At 44.8% G+C, this 20,600-nt stretch overlaps 1 protein-coding gene across 4 annotated transcripts in view; it reads right to left on the bottom strand.

Moving 5' to 3' along the window:
- The window catches only part of BLM (BLM RecQ like helicase), an 89,799-nt gene that overhangs the window by 2,335 nt on the left and 66,864 nt on the right, over positions 1–20,600 (bottom strand). For 3 of the 4 annotated variants that reach the window (XM_040493587.1, XM_040493588.1, XM_040493590.1), the window contains 7 exons: positions 20,366–20,561; positions 17,942–18,132; positions 13,798–13,945; positions 7,311–7,510; positions 6,653–6,845; positions 3,579–3,701; positions 1,076–1,277 (listed from right to left, as the gene is read on the bottom strand). In XM_040493587.1, the coding sequence (XP_040349521.1) occupies positions 1,076–1,277; positions 3,579–3,701; positions 6,653–6,845; positions 7,311–7,510; positions 13,798–13,945; positions 17,942–18,132; positions 20,366–20,561 (1,253 nt within the window). Of the gene's footprint in view, positions 1–1,075; positions 1,278–3,578; positions 3,702–6,652; positions 6,846–7,310; positions 7,511–13,797; positions 13,946–17,941; positions 18,133–20,365; positions 20,562–20,600 lie in introns of those variants that run through there. The other variant, XM_040493589.1, reaches the window with a different exon arrangement.

Raw genomic sequence — 20,600 nt, 5'->3', positions numbered from 1 at the left:
GCCACAAAATTAAAGTAACATTTACTAATGCCTTTAACTTCTGTACCCTGGCAGAAGGATTAGCATGTACAAGATGCTTGTTTATGGACTTAACAGGAAAATGACAATTTGTTAACATTTGCCTTCCTTCCTCTTCCCCTAGCCCAGTTTTGTTTTTTATTACCCAGAAGGAAAGGAGGTAGAAAAACTGCAAAGAAAAACACAACAGCTTGTAAAAGTTTACTGAGGACTTGTTCCCTCTTTTCTGTAAGCCCTTTGTGTTAGAATGTGCAGGTAGCTGGGGGCCGGGTTCTCCAGGCTGATGGGAAGGTCACGGTCCCGCCAGACCTTACTTACCCACAAGGCAAAGGCAGAGGCTGTCAGAAGAAGGCGCTGTCAGGACCAGTGCAATTACCAAGAATAAGGACACTGCACAGATCGTCACCCAGGACCCGACTCCCTGCTGGCGTGCAGACAGCGCCCCAAAGTCACCGCATCCCAGCCCAGGGGCCAGGCAAGTGTGGGGGAGGGGAGACACAGCCCTTAGAGGCCTGGCTTACATGACCTTTGGGTTCACCTGCTGTGGCCTCTTCTCTGCTACCCTGCAAAGGTGGGGAGATTGGCTCTCCCCAGGTATAACCAAACTGGGAGCGTGGAGGACTGCCAGGTGGCGGCCCGCACGTTCTGTAGCAGTAAAAGTGGCAAAGCAGGTACTGATGGTCATAAAAAACAAAACCCTTTGTTTACTCAGCCAGTATATGATTTATAATATTTTAGGTGGAAAAGTCCCTTAAGAAGAGCACTGATAAAAAAAAATCCCCCCCCCGCCAGGGTAACGTCAAAACGGGAGATGTTCATGCAGACTAGAAAACCGAGGCGATAATCAATTTAGGAGGAGAGATTAAAAAAAATCTGAAACAAATGTTTCTGTTTTGGCTCAAACCTTAATCATCACCCCATTAACTGGAGAGGCGACGTTTGACGACAGTCTGTTTTAATAAGAGCTTCCAAGCGAACCGGGGCCGCTCCGCTTCTGGCCGCTCCTCCCTGACCCGCCACCCCACAGACCGCAACGCAGGACGCAGGACGGACGTACCCTTTTGTGTTGGAGCCACCGAAACCAGTCTTCCTCCTCTTAGACCTCTGGGAGGCTGGCATCCTTTTCCTCTTTCTTTCGTTTCTGGTTTTATTTGCAAAGTAGTGAGAAGATACGGGCGTTTCCTCATCGGACTCCACAGGGGCATTTCTTCCGGTGCCTCTGCTGCTGCCCGGACTCACCCGGGGGGAACCGTCATCGGCTGCAAGCAGACAAGGCAGATGTTTACACGCGACGCTGTGCTGGCCCGGGTGCGCTGATGGTCCCTGTGGACACAACACAGGGGTGCGGTCTGGCGGACACCCAGCTGCTTCCCGGGTGTCCTCCTGCCACACACGGGTTCAACAATTCTGCAAGAACTGAACATTTCTCTTTCATGTCACAGAGCCCCAAAGTCCTCAGTGGAAGTTTACTTTTAAAGCAAAAAGACCAGAATTCATCAAAAAAGCTTGAGATACCTTTTTTTTTTTTTTAAAGTAAACTCTACGCCCAATGTGGGACTTGAACTCACAACCCTGAGATCAAGGGTCACTTGCTCTCCTGACTGAGCCAGCCGGGAGCCCCAGAAGTTTGTGACGCTCCTGAACTTAACTAGAGACGTCAGGTCTAGCTCATACTCTGTTGTGTATGGCCTTCGTCCCTGTGATCCTTCGGGCAGCTAATCCCGTTAAGCTCTTCGAAAAGTAGGGAGTGCTACATAAGACCAATTTACCATCTTACACGTGCTGGAAAAAGCGCCCAATGGAAGAGAAACATAACCAACTATGTTCTGCACCTCATCTTTGAACGGTTACTCAGTGAACGAGTGTCAGAAAACCCTGGGCCCCATTTATATTCTTTAAAGTCACAAACCACTTCTTTACGTTATAGTTGTAAACATTTCATATACTATGCGGGAAATGGGTCTGCGTGAAAGTGCCAGTTTGCAAAAAAGGTGGCTATTTCCACAAGCACTGGCATCCTAAGGCACCTAAAAAGCATAAAACCTCTCTGTAGGTCAACAGGGATCCCAGCTACATTTCCTTTCCTTTCCTTCCCCTTCCTTCCTCTTCCTCCCTCCCTTTCCCTTTCTCCTTTCCTCCCTCCCTTTCTTCCTCTTTCTTTCAGTTTTAACTAGGCCCCATGCCCAACGTGAGGCTTGATTGAATTCACGACCCTGAGGTTAAGAGTGTGAGGTTAAGAGTCACAGCCTCTACCGACTGAGCCCACCAGGTGCCCCCCAGCTCCATTTTCTGAAGGAAGGTATTTCCTGGCCACTCCAGCCACCCTCCTGCCTGGCAGGAAGGGCCCTAATCCCCGGGCCTCCTCATCCATCCAACACTGGTTCACACGGGGAGGCAGCGAGGCTCTGGCAAAGCTGTCGTCCCGTCATCCTAGCTGTGGGACTTGGACATAAAAAGGCTGTGAAATGGGCGTAGTTCTGAGGATCGAATGATACAAAACAGGCAAAGCTCTTGGCACAGCGTCTGTCCCTCAGTAAGTGGGAGCCATCGTCACCACACTGTGGGCTGTTTCCACAGAGCAGCCCATCTTATGTGGGCAAGAATCCCCTTCCAGACAAGTTACTACACTAAACAAATGTTAAGTTCCTACCAATATTCAAAGCAAGGCTCTTAATGGAATAATTACCATGCAGAGGAATTTTTTAAAAATCCTACTTTTCAGCATTTTGTTAATGGATAAAAAACGAATGAGGAGAGACAGAACTTGAAACACAGGCTCACTCATTTCTCATCCTGCTAATCTTTTCCATTAGCCTTGAGAGGAACCCCCAGCCATTTGTTACAGAAACAGGAAAAACACTGAACTTGGCTTGTCTTTTGTGTCTCACTGCATGGCAATATGCTGGAGGAGGGCAGAGGAACTGGCATCTCCTATAACAAAACCTTCCTCGTGCCGATCTTCTCCTAGTTAATCCTGTCTGGTAGCTCAGTGATGAGGTTCACAAGGAGAGGGGCGACGTGACAGGCCACATCCTCGGGATCGTCTGCTAACAACAAGCTCACTTGGGCAGATTCTTTCCAGTAACGATGAGATTATCTAGCATTCCAATTACACGTTCATTTTCCCCAAACATTTAAACTCCTGAATTTTATCTTTCCACGTGTTTGTCAGATAACGTGTGCCTTCCGCAGATAAGGAAACCAAGCACAACGAGGTTATTGTGGCCTGCCAGGGATAGCAGAGTGCGATGGTGGCAGATTTGGATTTCCTTGGGCACTTGCCTTTAATAGAACAGGAACTCCTGGGCCCAAAGGTCCTCCTCTGGGCCCTATTCCCAGGCCCAAGGACTGGCACTCCCCGGGGGGCTCACCAGTGTCCCCTAAGAGGTGCCTGGCACATCACAAACACCGGGGGCTGCTCTGGGCACTTGAGCGTCAGTGTGACAGGGTGTAGGAGGCACGGACACAACCCAGAAACCACAAAATTCTAATTCAGTGACATGCGGTGCTTCACGTTAAAACAGGCTTTTAGAAAACACGTATTTAGCTATATACTGCACCTGGCAATGTCCACTCCGAGTATTTCTGCAATATTGGAATCACTTCTGCGCCGTATTTTTCCAGTTTGTCTTCAGTAACGCCATCAATTTGAAGCAAAACCTCAGGATCGGAAGATAAAGATTCTGTGCATGGGCATAAAATTAGGAATTTAAATGACCACCCATGGAAAAGCCACTGAATTCGTGCTCATTCGCTCATTCAGCGCATGTCTGTCAAGTGCCAGCTAACTGCAGGGCACCAGGCACCCGGGCCAATTTTCTGAGAGGCAGTTAGTGCCAACAGAGGCGGCAGACAGGCTCAGAGGACAGGAGCCCATCATGCAATTCCAGCAGCAAAGGTGCATGAATCTGGGCAGACGGTGGGGGACAGCACAGGACACGGGGCGGGGGAAACGGGAGGTGGGCACCTGTGCAGCGGGTCTCAGAGCTGAAGCCCACTTTGCTGTTGTCCACTGTTCTCACAACGAAGACTTGTCTAGCTGCAACACTGATGCTCCCTGTTTCGGAGGACGCCCACATTTCCATTTCCGGCTCTGACTTCTCCCCTGCACTTTATTTTTTTTTTTAATTTTTTTTTTTTTAATTTTTTTTTTTTTCAACGTTTATTTATTTTTGGGACAGAGAGACAGAGCATTAATGGGGGAGGGGCAGAGAGAGAGGGAGACACAGAATCGGAAACAGGCTCCAGGCTCTGAGCCATCAGCCCAGAGCCCGACGCGGGGCTCGAACTCACGGACCGTGAGATCGTGACCTGGCTGAAGTCGGACGCTTAACCGACTGCGCCACCCAGGCGCCCCCCCCCCTGCACTTTAGACACGCATATCCAACCCGAGGCCATCACTGAATTCTTACTCCATCCCCAACCCAAACCCGTTCTTCCTCCAGTCCGTCCGCAGGTGGGGTGAAGCAAGTATTTGGACTGGAACAAGCGGGCCATTAAGAGTCCTCTGCAGACAGATGGCACATCAGCCTTGTAGCTGGACAAGCCCGTCATTTTAAAGATCGCTCTGGCTGCTGCATGGAAAATGAACTGTGGGGGAAAGAGTGGAACCTGGGAGCCTGGCGGAAGCCACCGCAGGGTCAGGCAAGGGCGCAGGGAGCCACAGTGTGGCGGTGCACTCGGACGGAAGAGGGGGATCCAGGGACACTGCAGAGCTAGGTCTGCAGGATTTATAGATGCACGGGGCTAGGGAAGGGAGGAGGAGATCATTCCTACTATTCAACTTGAGCAAAGGAAAGAAAGGGCAGATCTCAAATCTGTGATTTTCACATCATTCCTATGTCGAGAGGAGAAGGGGCAGACCAGCAGGATCACGGAGGGTTAACAGAAGACGAGGTTGGACCGGCAAGCAGAAATGCAGACCCTTGAAAGAATCTGTACCTTTTCTAGAAAGATGTTGGAGTTATCGGCCGACTTTGTGGAAGATTAAAATGTGCAGAATGTTCACCTCTGGAGTTAAGGGGGCCAGGGAGGAAGCTACGCTAAGAGCCTACCAACAAAATGCTGTATTCCATCAACTCTGAGGCACACACTTTTCCACGCTGTGGCATTCCTGAGGTCAAGGTGCAGCTTACAAGTGCTGACGGCCAGATGCCTACTGCCACCTGCACACGTGAGGCCTGGTCATGGCTGTCCGGGCTGTCAGCATGTGCGCAGTTCACCTGCCCCACGAGATGTCCACCAGACAGCACAGGACAAGTGACTGTGGATGCAGAGAAGCTCCGGGTAACGGGGAACAGATTTGCCACTAATAAAACAAGTATCTGTCTTTGAGGAAATGGCCACGATTCTGTACCTTCTTGCAAGCAACAGCCAAGCGCTTCGCGTGCCCTACAGAAGGGCCCCCAGAGCAGACAGAGCAGGGTCACATTCGTGCTTCTGAGATGTGCCTCCGCCCGCTGATGCTCTCTGGCATCATCAGGGAAACGCCACCATCAAATCAGCGTGGGTGACACGGGTTTTGATTAAAATACTGGTGAAAAGAGTGGACCATGCTAAAAAAGACCGCGTCACTAACATTCTCAATGACACGAGGGCAAACAAAAGACATGGACGACTGAGTCAGAAACTGATTCCGAAGAGTCAGGCTTTGAATATGAACTTTTACAGGTACCTAAATCAACTTGCTTTGATTCTATGCATTTTTCATATATGTAGAGAATTGTATAATGATAAAAATCTATATGTAAATAAGTAAAAAACAATTCTTTCAATAAAAGCACCATGTCACCACTTAATTAGCACATTTTTTTCTTCCTTAATTGTCTATAAAATAGCAGTGTCTTAACATAGACGGTGGCTCAGAGTTGATGAAATGCTGTCATGACCTACAGTGGCAGGAACAGGAATGGAAACGAGAGAAGGTGTTGATCATGGGATTTTATGAAGGAAGCGTCCAGAAGGTAATGTACACTCATCAGTCAACTATGTGGACGCCTAATTTTACAGGAGCAATCCTATTAGGATCTGAAGCTATGGAAATAACTCAGGTCAGCACGTTTTTTTCAACTAAAGACCAGCAGTGTGCTAGGGCCAGGTTCAAAGAAGCATAAAACATAATGTCTTTTCATAAGGAACTTAGCTCCTCATGGCAAAGGCATTTGTACATAACATGGCCAAACATCATAAAGTGGGCAGATAATGGACACACAATCAACGAGTGACAGCTGGTGGTAGAGATTATAAATATCCACATCCTAACGTCTGGCATTAGAGGAAAAAGTATAAAATTAAAATTATACTGTATGTCTGAATAACAAAGTATTATATGTACCTTAAAGGCTGTATTTCATCTTACATTTGTTTTTCTGAGCTATTTATCTATCTATCTATCTATCTATCTATCTATCTATCTATCTATCCTTAGTCTGATCTCTATTATTTAGAGTCTCTCTTTTTTTTTTCAATATATGAAATTTATTATCAAATTGGTTTCCATACCTGAGCTTTCAATTTAGAGATTAAATAATGAAAATAAACGGAGCTATATCAGTGCACTTAAAAAGTTCCATAGCAGGATTAACTTTTGGCTTATTAATTTACGCCACATAATAGAAGACTCACACATACCCACCTGCAAGCTTCTTGAGAGTGACAGTATTAAAAATATTAAAGTAATGGACGCCAAAAACTTTTCCCAGAGATTTGCAGACTTCCGTCAGTTCTCCAAGACATTTCTTAACTATCTCTTCCCTCTGAGACATCTTTGCCACCAAAGCTTTCTGCTTCTTCACACTGCTGGAGTTTTCCGTTTCCATAAAGTCTACCTTTGTGAGAAAGAAAGTGATCATAGGAGTGGGGACACGTGCGCTTGTATCCAAATATAGGCTTCGTTTAATCCTTAACTGCATTTTTTGGCTTTTGGTTTTTTGTATTTTGGTTATGCCAAGTAGATACTGGAGGCCCCTTGGGAACAGGGGCTGAGCACTTCTCCTCTGTCCATCTCCAGTACCTAGCACAGAACGGCTTCTTAGTAAATGTTTACCTAACGAATACAGGATGATTCAGAGATCGGACAACCCATCGAATTCACTTTGACAGGTACTACATTACTTGGGTTCAATTTTAAGATCTCTTTCCAAGTTAAGAGGAACAGAGTATGTTCACATAGGACAGCATATAGAAATTTAGTATCCATAAGCTTTGGAAAAGATGTTTTAATTTGCGGTAATATATTTTCTGCCCACTCACTGTAAGGTAATAAAGTAAAATAAACATTTAAAATACCATACCTTTAAATGCCCATTTAGTACAGTTTCGGCTTTATTTCCTGGCACCATATAGGCAATTGGTTGGTCATTGGCATTGATATATAAGTCTTCATCCAAAATCTTGTCAAGTATCAACTTTTTAAAAAGTCTTTCGGCATTGTGTCGTGAATAAGTAGATCCCTTTCCAAATATCCCCGACTGAATTTTTGCACTCTTACTCCCTGGTAAGGAAGGCCCGAGAAGTTAGATTAGTAAATATAGGTACGTCAGAAGCCTCCAGTAGGAGAGGCTGAGAAAGTCATTTATGTGACAGTCTGGATAAATGAGGTAGGTAATCTCTTCCACAGGAAAACCCACGGCACAAATAGACACCCGTTTCCATAAAATGGGAATATTTGAGTAGAACTCTAAAATTTCAATGGTTGTATGTACTTTTCCTCATCTTTTTATGATCTGCATTGGCCAAAACCAGCAGCAAAATAAAGCTTATCGTTTTAGGCTGTGGCATTTATAGCTTATAACATTACATTAGAGCAAAGAAATCAGAGAGAGTTTATATAAACTTTAAGCACTTTGTATCACTGTGCTACATCAGGATAACTGTGCATTACTGATCCAGTTACAAAAAAATGTGGACAATCATTTTTATAAATACTATCTCTGGTCCTGTCCTGAAAGCACTTCTCACTTACAATCCCAGTATTTAAGTCTATTTTTTGTGACCCTCACAGAGGAAGCCTTCCCAAACTGTAAAACAAAAGCACAGCAGGGCACGAGACTATACCCTTCCCTCCTCCTCCTTCTGGCTGAGAGCACCGCACTGGGCTGGGTTCTGGGTTTCGAATCCAATCTGCTGTAATTATTAATGTCTTCATTGTAAACACAACTTTATTATAACAATCTACTTAAGAAGTCTTGTGACACTGATTATAATCAGAATTAACAGTTACTTTGTAAAGCTTTAGCTCTACTTTAAGAGTTTCAAATAATTACATTGTAAATGTCAGATGGCTTCTGGTCATATATACTCAATGATTCAAGTTTTTCTTTCTTCAGGTGATTTTGTATCCCTGAAATGTCGCACTGCAGATCAGACCACCGCTCTGGTATGGGTGGGCTGGGTGACATGGGCCAGCCCTAGTGCTGGGGATAGCTAAGAAGCAGGAAAAATAAGTAAGCTTTGAAAGGGGGGAAGGGAGGAAAGCACCTGGCTGGCTCAGTTGGAAAAGCATGTGACTCTTGATCTCAGGGTTGTGAGTTTGAGCCCTACACCAGGTGTAGAGGTTATTAAAAAAATAAATTTAAAGAAAAAAAAAAAAAGAAAGCAAAGTGAAACACAACTTTCTTAATAACATGTAAGAGCTAATGAGAAATTGAGTATGTCAGAAAAATGTTTGATTTAGTAATCTAGGAATTTACATGGAAAGTGCAGAGATATAGGTGAAGCTGTATTTAAAACACCATTTACTGCATCCTTAAGTACAACAGAAAAAGATGTCCTTAAATAAGACTACTTAAAAAAATACATTTTATCAATATGACAACATATATATTACTAAAAACTACTTTAAAAGAAAAATTAAGAAATGCTTATATATCTGATACAGAAGTGATATAAATTATATGTACAGTATGATAAGTAAGTGGTTGTACACAAACATGTTAAAATATTAGCAGTTAGGGGGCACCTGGGTGGCTCAGTCGTTTAAGCATCTGACTTTGGCTCAGGACATGATCTTGTGGGTCTGTCAGTTCGAGCCCCGAGACAGGTTCTGTGCTGACAGCTCGGAGCCCTGAGCCTGCTTCAGGTTCTGTCTCCCTCTCTCTGCCCCTCCCCGGCTTGCACTCTGTTTCTGTCTCTCTCAAAAATAAATAAACATTAAAAAAATCAGTTATTTTATCTGCAACTCCTTGTTCTTCCTGACCCACCGAAAGAGGCCCAAACTAGAAGGCAAGAATCCACAAAGGGAAGATCAGCCTGAAAAGCAGCTTTGGTCCTGAGGAACAAGCACGTTCAGAAGGAACAAACGAGGAAATGAGAAAACCACCTTCCTATAGGCTAGTAATGTCTTCCTGTCTTCCTTCCTCCCTTCCTTCCTCTCTTCCTTCCTCCCTCTCTCCCTCCCTCCCTTCCTTCCTTCCTCCCTCCCTCCCTCCCTCCCTCCCTCTTTCCTTCCTTCCTTTCCTTCCTCCCTCCCTTTCTGGCATGTGTGCACACTCGTGAGTCAGTGAGGGGCAGAGGGAGAGGGAGGGAGAGAATCCCAAGCAGGCTCCCTGCTGTCAGCAGCACAGAGCTCGAGGTGGGGCCCGATTCCACAAACCGCAAGATCGTGACCTGAGCCGAGATGGAGCTGGACGCTAAACTCGCTGAGCCACCCAGGCGCCCCTCAGCTATTAATGCTTTACAAAATAAATACACCTATTAATTGCTTTATCTGGTTTTTGAATTAAAGTAAGGCACACATGTGGGAAAAATAAAATATAGTACAGAAAGGTTTAGAATGAAGACCAGCATTCCTCTGTCCCACCCTCTTCTCTTCTGGAAGGCAATCATGTTTTGTGTTGTTCTTTTTTTTCTTTCCTTTCCCTTTCCTCTTTCTTTTCCTCTCCTCTCCTCTCCTCTCCCTCTCTCTTTCTTTTTAGTAATCTCTACCCCCAGTGTGGGGCTTCGACTCACAACCCCGATTTGGAGCTCTTTGGACTGAGCCACCCAGGCGCCCCAGGCAGTCATGTTTTAAGTAGCTTTTGCTTTTAGCTCTTCTGGTGGCAACCTCCACAGGCAACCCTCACTCTTGCTGTCATCCCACCAGCCAGAGCCACTGCCTGACAATTTAGCTGCTGACCCCCACTGTGAAAGATAAAGCTTTATCTCATTTTTACCTCTCACTTTCCCTTGCCCCAGATTTGGCTAGTTATACATTAATATTGGTTCATGTATTGATTATTTTCTAACTTTATTTATTAAAAAACATTTTTTTTATGTTTTTTTTTATTTTTGAGACAGAGAGAGGCAGAGCATGAGCAGAGGAGGGGTAGAGGGAGAGGGAGACCCAGAATCCGAAGCAGGTTCCAGGTTCTGAGCTGTTGGCACAGAGCCCAACGCAGGGCTCGAACTCACAGACTGTGAGATCGTGACCTGAGTCGAAGTCGGACTCTGCTCAACCGAATGAGCCAGCTAGGCGCCCCTATTTTCTAACTTTAGATAGAACTTCTGGCTACTCCCTCTACCTTCTACCTCGGAGGTTATTAATACCTCGAGTATTCCAAGTACTTTCTTTTATTTACTGTACTTATATTTTTATATCATCAAGATTAACACATCCTGTCCTGCGCCCCACACGTTGGAAGTCTGTACATTGCCTCTAACCGTTGTAGGTTGTCAGCAAAGTTTCTGTCCCTACTAAGAAAGTCCTGACTCCTGCATAACCCTCCGGAGAATGTTTACTGCATCCAGACAAATGGATCATTTTTTTGGTACATTTTATCAATGACTCAAAATCGTGTGACAATTTCCTTTGTTTTATATTTGACCTTGGCTCTCTTTCCATAATCTTTCCCATGGAATTTCTAAGTGCCTTTCTCTTTCTGTTGAGAAATAATATGTGTCCTTCACTGTTCTCAAAAATTTTCATTTCTTATTCCTTCTCTACACTGCTTGGGACCTGTTTTTCTTGACTTTCTGTTACGATCTGCACAGACTGTTCATTGGACCTGCTTCACAGCTGTGGATCTGGGCCTTCTTCTCCCCGGACCCATGGGTCAGCTTCCCTGTTTACGGTATCACTTCTTTGCCTTCTAGTCTCTAGGGTTGCTGATATTAATCTGATGCCAGTTTGGCTTTGGTTTCTTTCTTTCCAGTATATGCCACTGTGGCATATTCCAGAAGGGGTCCAGAATATGCCACTGCGGCATAAAAATTACCTTGAGCAGAAGGCATCTGAGTTCCTGAAATCTCTTATCTGTAAAAAGCAGAGACCTCCCCCCAAAACTCCAATGTCATAAATTCTCTCCCTGGGAGTAACCAGAGAAGACCAGTTTTTATCACTGGAGATGAGAAGCCTCCATTCCACTCCTAAGCATCGTCACAAAACTATCTTATCTCCCTCTCTTCTATTCTAAGGGCCCATTCATCTTTCCAAAAACACCCCCAACATTTGTTTTCCTTTAGTGTCCTTTCCCCTCTTCCCCTTCCCCTATTAAGATAGTATATAAGCTCCAATTTTTAAAAAATGATTATATATTTCTGAGAGAGAGAGAGAGCGTGAAAGCAGGGGAGGGGCAGAGAGAGGGGGACAGAGGATCTGAAGTGGGATCCAGGCTGACTGCTGACAGCAGTGAGCCTGATGTGGGGCTCGAACTCACAAACCCTGAGATGGTGACCTGAGCCAAAGTCAGATGCTCAACCAACTGAGCCACCCAGGCACCCCTAAGCCCCAATTTTAATAGGCCCTTTGAGCCACATTTTGATTAAATGTCTTTTGTCAGTTTAATTCACAGGCCCCCAAACATTAAATCTAACAGGGTGGAGGAAAAGTTTTTCTTCCCCAACATCACTTTATTCTTGGTATTCTTTTTATCCTTTTTTTTTTTTTTTTTTAAATAAGATTTGTTTTATTTTTAGAGGGTGAGTAAGCTGGGGAGAGAGGGGCAGAGGGAGGGAAAGGGAGGGAAAGAGAGAGAAAGAGAGGGAGAGGGAGAGAAGGAGACGGAAGAGAGGGAGAGACAGAGAATCCCAAGCAGGCCCCATACACAGTGTAGAGTCCAATGCTGGACTCGGTCCCATGACCCTAGGATCCTAATCTGAGCTGAAATCAAGAGTCAGATGCTCAACCGATTAAGCCACTCAGGTGCCCCATACTCTTGGTATCCTTAAATCTCATAAAGCATCTCCTTTGGCATTCGGTGGACATTTTAATCTGAAAGCTTTTTATTTTTTACTCTTTCATTCAGGGAAATCTGATAATTCCTTCTAATTCTATTTCAAAAATTTTGTCAGACTTCACATCTCCTAAGAAGTGGTCTATATTTTTTCTCATATTTTCCATGTATCTTTTTGCTCAAGTCTTAAAAGATTTTCTTGACTTTACCTTCCAACATTTCCACTAAATTTACTATGTCAATCACTTAGAATTTTTAACAGCTCTTTCTCATTCTTTGTTTCTTTCCCATAACATTCTATTATTACTTAAGTCTTTGTGAAGAAACTAAATTATGAGTTAGTTTGCCCTCCCTTCTCCCTAAAGCTACTACTTATTTTGTAAATTGTCTCTATACTCAGGGTCAAACACTTACTTGGTTTCTCCTTTGACTGTCCAGTTGTAGTTAACCTTCAGGGATCAGGTTAAACTTCTGAAGTGGTTTGCCCCCCGTTATTTTGTTATCTATTTTCCCCTAAATCCCTCCAGTAAACAGAGATATCCAGTTTGTAGGTTTGCTTTAGGCTGGGTGGTCCCCAAAATGCCGCTTGGGGGCTCTGGCCCCTAACTCAGCTGCCTTTCTATTCCTCGGGCACTTGATTTTTGTTTTGGAATCAATTCCAGGCTGGCATTTGATGGAGTTCTTTCGTGGGCCGACTAACTGCCCCCTCCTGTTTGTGGCTCCTCTGCTTACACTCCCACCCCCAGGACCTGGAGACTCAGTCTGAGGCCTCCTGATTATGGGAGTTCTGCCTGGTTGAGAGCCCTCCTTGTCTAAGACTCTCTCCTTCATTAATTTTGCACGGTGGCTTATTGTATTTCATTCCGCTCGTCAACATGCTTCCATTCGTTCCCTAAAAGATTTGAAAAATCTTGAATCTGATGATGGGCTCTCTCTGGTTACCGATGCCCTTGTGAATCAAATCCCCATTTTATTTCCACACTATTAATTTGACAGGGCCTCAAAACAAACAAAAAAAAGAAGACAGATACTTCTGCCCAGGCTGCCGTCCGGAAATGGAAGTCACTCAACAGGCGACTCTCCAAGCAAGTTATAGTCCATTCATTCAGATGAGGTTGTATATGCGTTAATATTTTCTTTGTATCTATTTTTATTATTCCTATTGTTTTTATTGGTGTATCGTTGACATGCAACGTTATATCAGTTTTGGGGGTACAACATAGTGATTCAACAACTATACACATTATGCTCCGCCCGCCATGACACCGACTGACACCACACGACGTTCTTACAACAGTATCGCCTACATTTCCTGTGCTGTGTTTCTCATTCCCGTGACATCTGCATTTTCTAACTGTAAGTTTGTACCTCTTAATCCCCTGTACCCACTTTGCCCTATTACTTGCTTCTCTGAATGTGAAAACCTCACCTTAGTAACATATAAATTCTACACAAATAATTGTTATCATTCATAAAAGCTGATTTTCTTTTGTTACTCAAGAAGTTTTATTCTGAAATCCTTAAGTTCTTCAAGACAGACAAAAGAGATTTTTTTCCACATACTTGAGATGATTTCTGTAGATGTTCAATTTCAACTGCTGTAACTGCAACTATAAAACAGAGAACTTACCCAAGAAAATGTCGACCAGCATATTCATAGTAAATCTCCCAGAAGGACCTGCAGGGGGTTTGTTTCGTGTTCCTTGTGCTGAACTATGTTCTTGAACAAATCTTACAATATCTTTTACATCATCAGTCACATCTCTTGTCTTACAATCCTATGAATAAAAAGAGATTACTTTCGGTGTAATTAAGATGATAACCTAGACTGCTAGGGTTTAATAGTAACAACGGTAGTCTCACAACAAACCGTTTCCACACCAAAACCAAGACCAAAACCCAAGTTCCAAGTGTTCTTTCTTTTCTAAGTTCTTACACTGACCCTGTGTCTAGAACAATTAGCACTCCACTATGTATGTTTTATTGCTGTGTTACAGACATACCTCTCATCTTTCAATTACCCGATAGCATGCTGTGGGTGGGACTGTTGTCTCCTTCTTTTCAAACCCCTCATACCTTCTAGAACAGTGCTCTGGCATTTACTTGGATGGTGACCTCTGATCACTTTTGGGGCTTTGATGGCACAGTCAACCCTTTTAATGGTCTCGTCAGTTTGCTCTCTCCTTCTCCTCACTGGTCTCCCAACGTGGCCTACTTTTTTAAGCCCCCATTACCACAGGACCTGTCTGCTTTCATCTATCCTGGCTCTGTAAACTCACAGTACTAACCACCTGCTGTTCTCAAAAGTGGCATCATGCTCCTGGCCTCCGTCTATGCAGCCCCCTTACCTTCTAACCCTTGTTCATCTGCTGCAGTCTAACAACCTTAAGACAAACAGGTTTCTTGTCTTATTCTAAAAATTGGTGGTGATTCTGAGGCTCTGTCTGGGACCGTCATGAAACAGGGCCCTGTCCTCCCCTCCCACACCATGCCTGCCTTGATTCTTGGTGACTCAGCAGACAGATGATCCCCCACACCTTGGCCTCTGGCATCCTGATCTCCTCTGCCCTAGTGACCCTGTCCTCTGTGAATGCCAGCTGCTCACGTCCATGGTCATGCCCACCACCTTGGCCTCACTAATAACGGCAACCCCTTCATTCTACGACTGCCACCTCACGCCATCTAGTACATTCTGAGCCTAACAATCCACCGGGCCTGCCCATCCACGGGTTCCCATCAGATGATCTCTTGACTCAGCCTAAATTCCACAGCGGTCATTACAATACTACCGGTCCACATAACTTCAACTCCCTGGCCCTTCCGCCACCTCATCACATTCACTGCTCGACACACAGTAGATCCAATTCTTCACCACTCCGTGCCTGTACCTCAGTAGCTGAACTTGGCTGGAGAAACACATGCAACCACGCTGAATGTCTGCGCTTTCAGCAAATGGCCACAGACCTCAGGGGGACCCTGACCGCGGCCAGGTGATCATCATACATCCCCAGTCTATCACTCCTCTGCTCTCTTAGAGCAGGAGTCGGCATACTGTGGCCTACGAGCTGGATGCCGGTTTCTATAAATCAAATTTTACCGGAACATAGCCATGGAAAATCGATGTATTTATTGTTTATGTCTGCTTTGGGGCTAAGAGAGCAGAGCTGGGCACCTGTGACAGAGACCCTGATACTGAGGCGCACAAAGCCTGACGGATTTCCTCTGGCCCTTTTAAGATAAAGTTTGCCGAACTGTCCTAGCCGGCCACTTCCCATTCTGCTTGCTCTTCAATCACTCTCTTATCCTGGCCACTGCCGACCTTGTCTGCTTCTTCACTGAGAAAACTGAAGCAGCTGGAAGAGAGCTTTTGCAGATTCCTTCACAACATCGATCACCGGCGCCAGTCCTGCACGGCCTTCTCTTTCCTCCTGCTATTCCAGATGAACTCTCTAGGTTCCTGCCTAAAGCCAATCTCTCGACTTGCACATTAGACACCCCCCCACCCCCCGTCTATTCAAGGACACTGCTCCAGCGGTTCTCTCCTCTCTCCTCACGTGTCAACGTTTCATCCTGGACAAGTGCATTCCTATCAGTGCAGCCACGGGCTGCTTCCCCTGCCAGCTGCTGCTTCGTTTCTCTGCTCATCCTTGAAGCACAACTGGTAAGAGTTCTCTATATTCACCGTCTCCAGTTTTGCCCCCATCTACCGAAACTGGTCAAACAAATGCAAGCCGCCTCGATTCCCGTGGAGCTAAATCCAGTGGCGTCTTCCTGGTCCCTTCCCTGCTTAGCTTAGCGGCAGGGTTTGAGTGGCTCGCACACCCTCCTTTCTGAACCACTTTCTGGGCATATTTTTGGTTTTCCTATGACCTTGCTACTTCTCTTTCTTGGTCGCCTTTCCTTGCTCCTCCTCTTCTCCTTAACCTCTTAATGTCCCAGGGCTCAGAGGTTTGGTTTTCTTCTCTTCGGTCTAAACTTAAATCCTGGAAGATTTCATCTGCGCACGTGGCTTCGAATACCACCCATATGCCCAAATCCCTATGTACCACAAGCCTCTTTCCAGAATTCCTCAATTAACAGACACACCTAACTCAATACACCATAAACCTAACTGATCCATCCTGCCAAATGTCCTCCCCCAAACATCCTGGTTGGGGTGGGGGGGAGGGTCACATCACGCCTCCAGTTACTCGGCCCTCCATTCGCTGCTCTGGCCTGCCTTTTCCTTTCCCCTTGACTCTTGGCCCTGCTCAGCTACACGGGCTCCCCCACTATCCCCCCAATGCACAGGTATGCCCCCCCCTGCCCCACCTTGGGGCCAAGAATGCCCACATCCAGGGAACTGCATCTTTGCAATAAGACTTCCCTGGGCCACCTTACCCAATACCGCATTGTGCCCCCCACCCACCACTCCTGACTCCTTATACTGCTGTGCTTGACACGCACTTATGCTTTTGTATTCAGCTTCCCTCTGCTAGAACGTAAGCCCCACAAGGGCAAGGATGCTTATATCCTGTTCAGTGATGCATCCCAAACTCCTAGAACAGCGCCTGACACAGAGCAGGCACTCAACAAATATTTGCTAAACAAGAAGTGATAGGCAGCATCTACAGGGGAGGGCTGGGGGCAGGCTGAGGCAGGGGCGGTGGGGGGTGGGGGGTGGGGGGTTGGGGGGGTGGGGGATGGCTGCCGATCCACGATTCCACCCTAAGGGAGGGTATATCACCCTCTGCTCTGGCCAGCACTGCAGATCTTTGTAACTACTTTATTCTTCACATGGTATCACGATTATGTGAATCCACGTCTGTCTGTCTCCCTCCAGTCTATGAACTGGCCCACACCATGTTCATCTGGGAATCCCTAGCACCTTGCAGACGTTTCTTTTTTTTTTTTTTTTTTTTTTAAATTTTTTAACGTTTATTCATTTTTGAGAGACAGAGACAGAGCATAAGTGAGGGGAGGGGCAGAGAGAGAGGGAGACACAGAATCCCAAGCAGGCTCCAGCCTCCGAGCTGTCAGCACAGAGCCCGACGCGGGGCTGGCTCTCGTGAACCACGAGATCATGACCTGAACCGAAGTTGGACGCTCAACCGACTGAGCCACCCGGGAGCCCACCAACATTTCAAATAATGTGAAAATGCTCTGTTAAGTACAGAGACATTAAAACACAGAATCACCATGATAGGTAAAATAAAGTACCTGATGAATGAATTTAACAACTTCTCACAGTTATTTTTAGGACAGACAATAGCAAACTCATCTAGAAGCTACTGCTATTCATTCTTTATAGGTTTTAAATAACCAATTTATAGAAAAACGTAATTGACCTGATTCAAATGCACGGTCCACTAGTTAGTATAACTCTTTTGAAAAAGAGTTCTTCCAATATAAATTGGAATTTGATTTAAATATTCTACCTGTACATGTCAGATCTTTTTGGGTTATCTACAGATTAACGGTATTTCTAAAATATTCTGTAACCTTTGGTACACATCTATAACCTTAGCATTTTGGACAGGTCCAGTAAACTTTTCATAGGCTTCTAATTTGAAAACTATTCCACAGAATTACTACTAAATGTTTCTATTCCAAATTACTATGGGGAAGAAGCCACCTTCCCCAGTTCAGTCCCCAAGGGCCCACGTATGGTAACCTAACTTGGCTAAATTAAGAAAGAAAAAACAAAACAAAACAAAACAAAACAAAAAAGAAAGAAAAAACAAAGTCCTAGCAATTTCCTGAATTACAAAGAATTTAAAACTTTCTCATTTTACCTTGGTTTTACAGCAATTATCACAAGAAACATCTGGGTATTTCTTACAAAAATCAGGATTAAATCCATTTTCACCAAAGTAAGCTAAAAGCTGTATTCTCCTGCATTCTGTTATATTTTCACAGTAGTGCACCATACTATACAAATTGTTGAAGTGAGTCTCTCTTGTATGACGGTTTCCATCCTTCTCCACTGAAAGAGGTGAAGCACATAGTAAAGACACTTCTTAGAGTAGAAAAATAGAAGAAAACACTACAAAAATGTTTAGAATAGATTAATATAATTTTAAATCTTAAATGAAATAAAATTACTAGTAGCCATTATATGTCAACATAACATCATTCTATATTATAATCAACTGAATATGTTTATCCCTCAAATTTTTAGTTTTATAGGAATAAATGAAGATTGTCATCAAGAGTGGCTGAACAATTTTTTTTAAATCTTCGTTGTTCCCAACAATGAAAATCTGACTGAACTTTACTGTACTTATCAGACACTCATGTACTTGACTGCACGTCCAAAGTCAGCAGAGCATGGATGGAACTATGGTAGCGGGCCGTACGCCTCCCTGGGCATCTGGGATGGAAGCAGTTAAGCCAGTGGCTCCAGAACCGTGCTGAGGAGCCCCGGGGTGCTGCAGTGAATACTGCGGGGTATTTTAAATGTCAGGGAAACACAGAAGTACCTAACATCTCCTGGCACCCCACAAAATGCTAGTCTGCAGGGCCGCCCCATGTTCATCTCTGTGAAACTGAAGTGTTGGAGGCTGTTGGGATAAAAACAAGCACCTCCAGAAAACCCGTGTGAAACAGGAAGTAAGGGTAGCAACATCTAATCTAATTTCAAGGTTTGAGAATGACGCACACATACTTACCATTGGCAAGCAACTGCGGTTAGTTAAGAAAGAAAATAAAATTTGTTTTTCTAGTTTACGAGTACTATTATTTTCCAAAATGTTGCTAAGTGTTTAAGACTTTAAATGCTTATTAAACTGTTTGGACCTAACTTAATGCAGGTTCTGTTTAAAAACACACATGGACACACTGAGTTTACAAGTTTCATTTTTTCACTGAGAATCGTCTTGTTACATAGAGTGCAAGGGGCGTGGGCTCTGGGGGTCAGGCAGACCTGGGCCCCGACAGGGCGCTGCCGCTTACCGGCTCGCATCTCACGTCCTCGTCCGTGAAATGAGGGGAGAAATGGCAGCACCTGTCAGGCTTGTCATGCAGCCTGAGCGAAGGGATATAATCAAGCAGTGAAGGTGGCAGTGAAGGGGTGCCAAGCGATGCCGTCTGTCAGTATCGCTACCACTGTCCTTCCACTTGCCCCCCATCCTACTGCTGCTGCTGCTCCCGGGGGCTCCCGGGGGCAAGTTACAAAACCTTAATGAAGCTCCCTTTTTTCATCGGACAAACTCTGCCTCAAAAGCCAGGGACTATGAGCAAAAAAGGTGATACAATATTTGGCACGGTGCCTAGTAAGTGTCACATCCCATATGTAGTATCTCTGGCGGGGTCCGTTCAAAAGCAGTCTCAAAATGAAAACTTACTTAGGAAATACATTTAACTAGCACAACGTAATAGAAAAATGGGCAAAGGGCATAACAAAACTCTAAAATACGTATCCGCTTTGACCTGGCAAGTCTAAGTCTGGAAACGTATCCTATGCACACAAGCGCACAAACGCCCAAAGATACCCGTACAAAAATGCTCGATGTTGCACTGCTGATAACGTCAAGAAATGATCTAGGTCTCTATTCAAAGAGGACTGGTTAAGTAGACCTGGAATAAACCGTACTAGGGAATTCTAGGTAGTCAAACCACATGTGGCTACATCTTAGCGTAGAATGAAAACAGTAAGGTCACTGTACGTCTACGTAGGACAGGCACATCCCACTCACATTGCAAAATACATGCATTTGGCAGGGGTAAACAGCAAATACAAAATACTGCTTATCTCTGATGGGGGGTTGAGATAGGAGAGGAGAGGGACATACGGGGGGTTTTATTTCTTAACCTGGTGGTACATGAGCGTTCGTTACTCCTTCCATTCTACCATTCTGCGTGTTTGAAATATGTGTTACATGCAAGGACGCATGCAGAGATTGAATCTGGAAGGACAAAGGAAACCAACAGCTGGGGTTCTTTCCTAGAGTCGAACTGTATGCAAGCATGCTTTGGAAATTTTCTGCCTCATGCACGTCCATATACACACGCCTGCATCTTTTGAGTTTTACATGACAAGCGTGTAATAGTTGTGCAATAAAAGTGAACTGAAGTAAAATTTCCATATCTACATAAACACTTCTAGTTTTCTACGACTGTTTGAAGGAAACTGGACCAGAAGTACCATAATAGCAGGAGGAGATTACTATCACGAGGCTGAAAAGGACAGGATGTCTCTACAACGGGGCTTGACTTACTCAAGATGAGTCTCTTCAGTCTGGTCACATCATGATAGGTATAGAACAGCAGGCAGTGAGATATTTCCCCATCTCTCCCCGCTCTGCCCGATTCCTGGTAGTAACCCTCCACGGATTTAGGGAGAGACGCGTGGATCACAAATCGTACGTCGGGTTTGTCAATCCCCATTCCGAATGCTATTGTTGCACAGATAACCTGATGGGAGAGCAAAAGCCTGTTAGACTCATAACAGAC

Source organism: Herpailurus yagouaroundi, unplaced genomic scaffold, assembly GCF_014898765.1.
Source record: "Herpailurus yagouaroundi ecotype Mexico unplaced genomic scaffold, PumYag 185, whole genome shotgun sequence".
In the NCBI taxonomy this organism is placed as follows: domain Eukaryota; kingdom Metazoa; phylum Chordata; class Mammalia; order Carnivora; family Felidae; genus Herpailurus; species Herpailurus yagouaroundi.
This window is presented reverse-complemented; position numbering and strand designations above follow the sequence as displayed.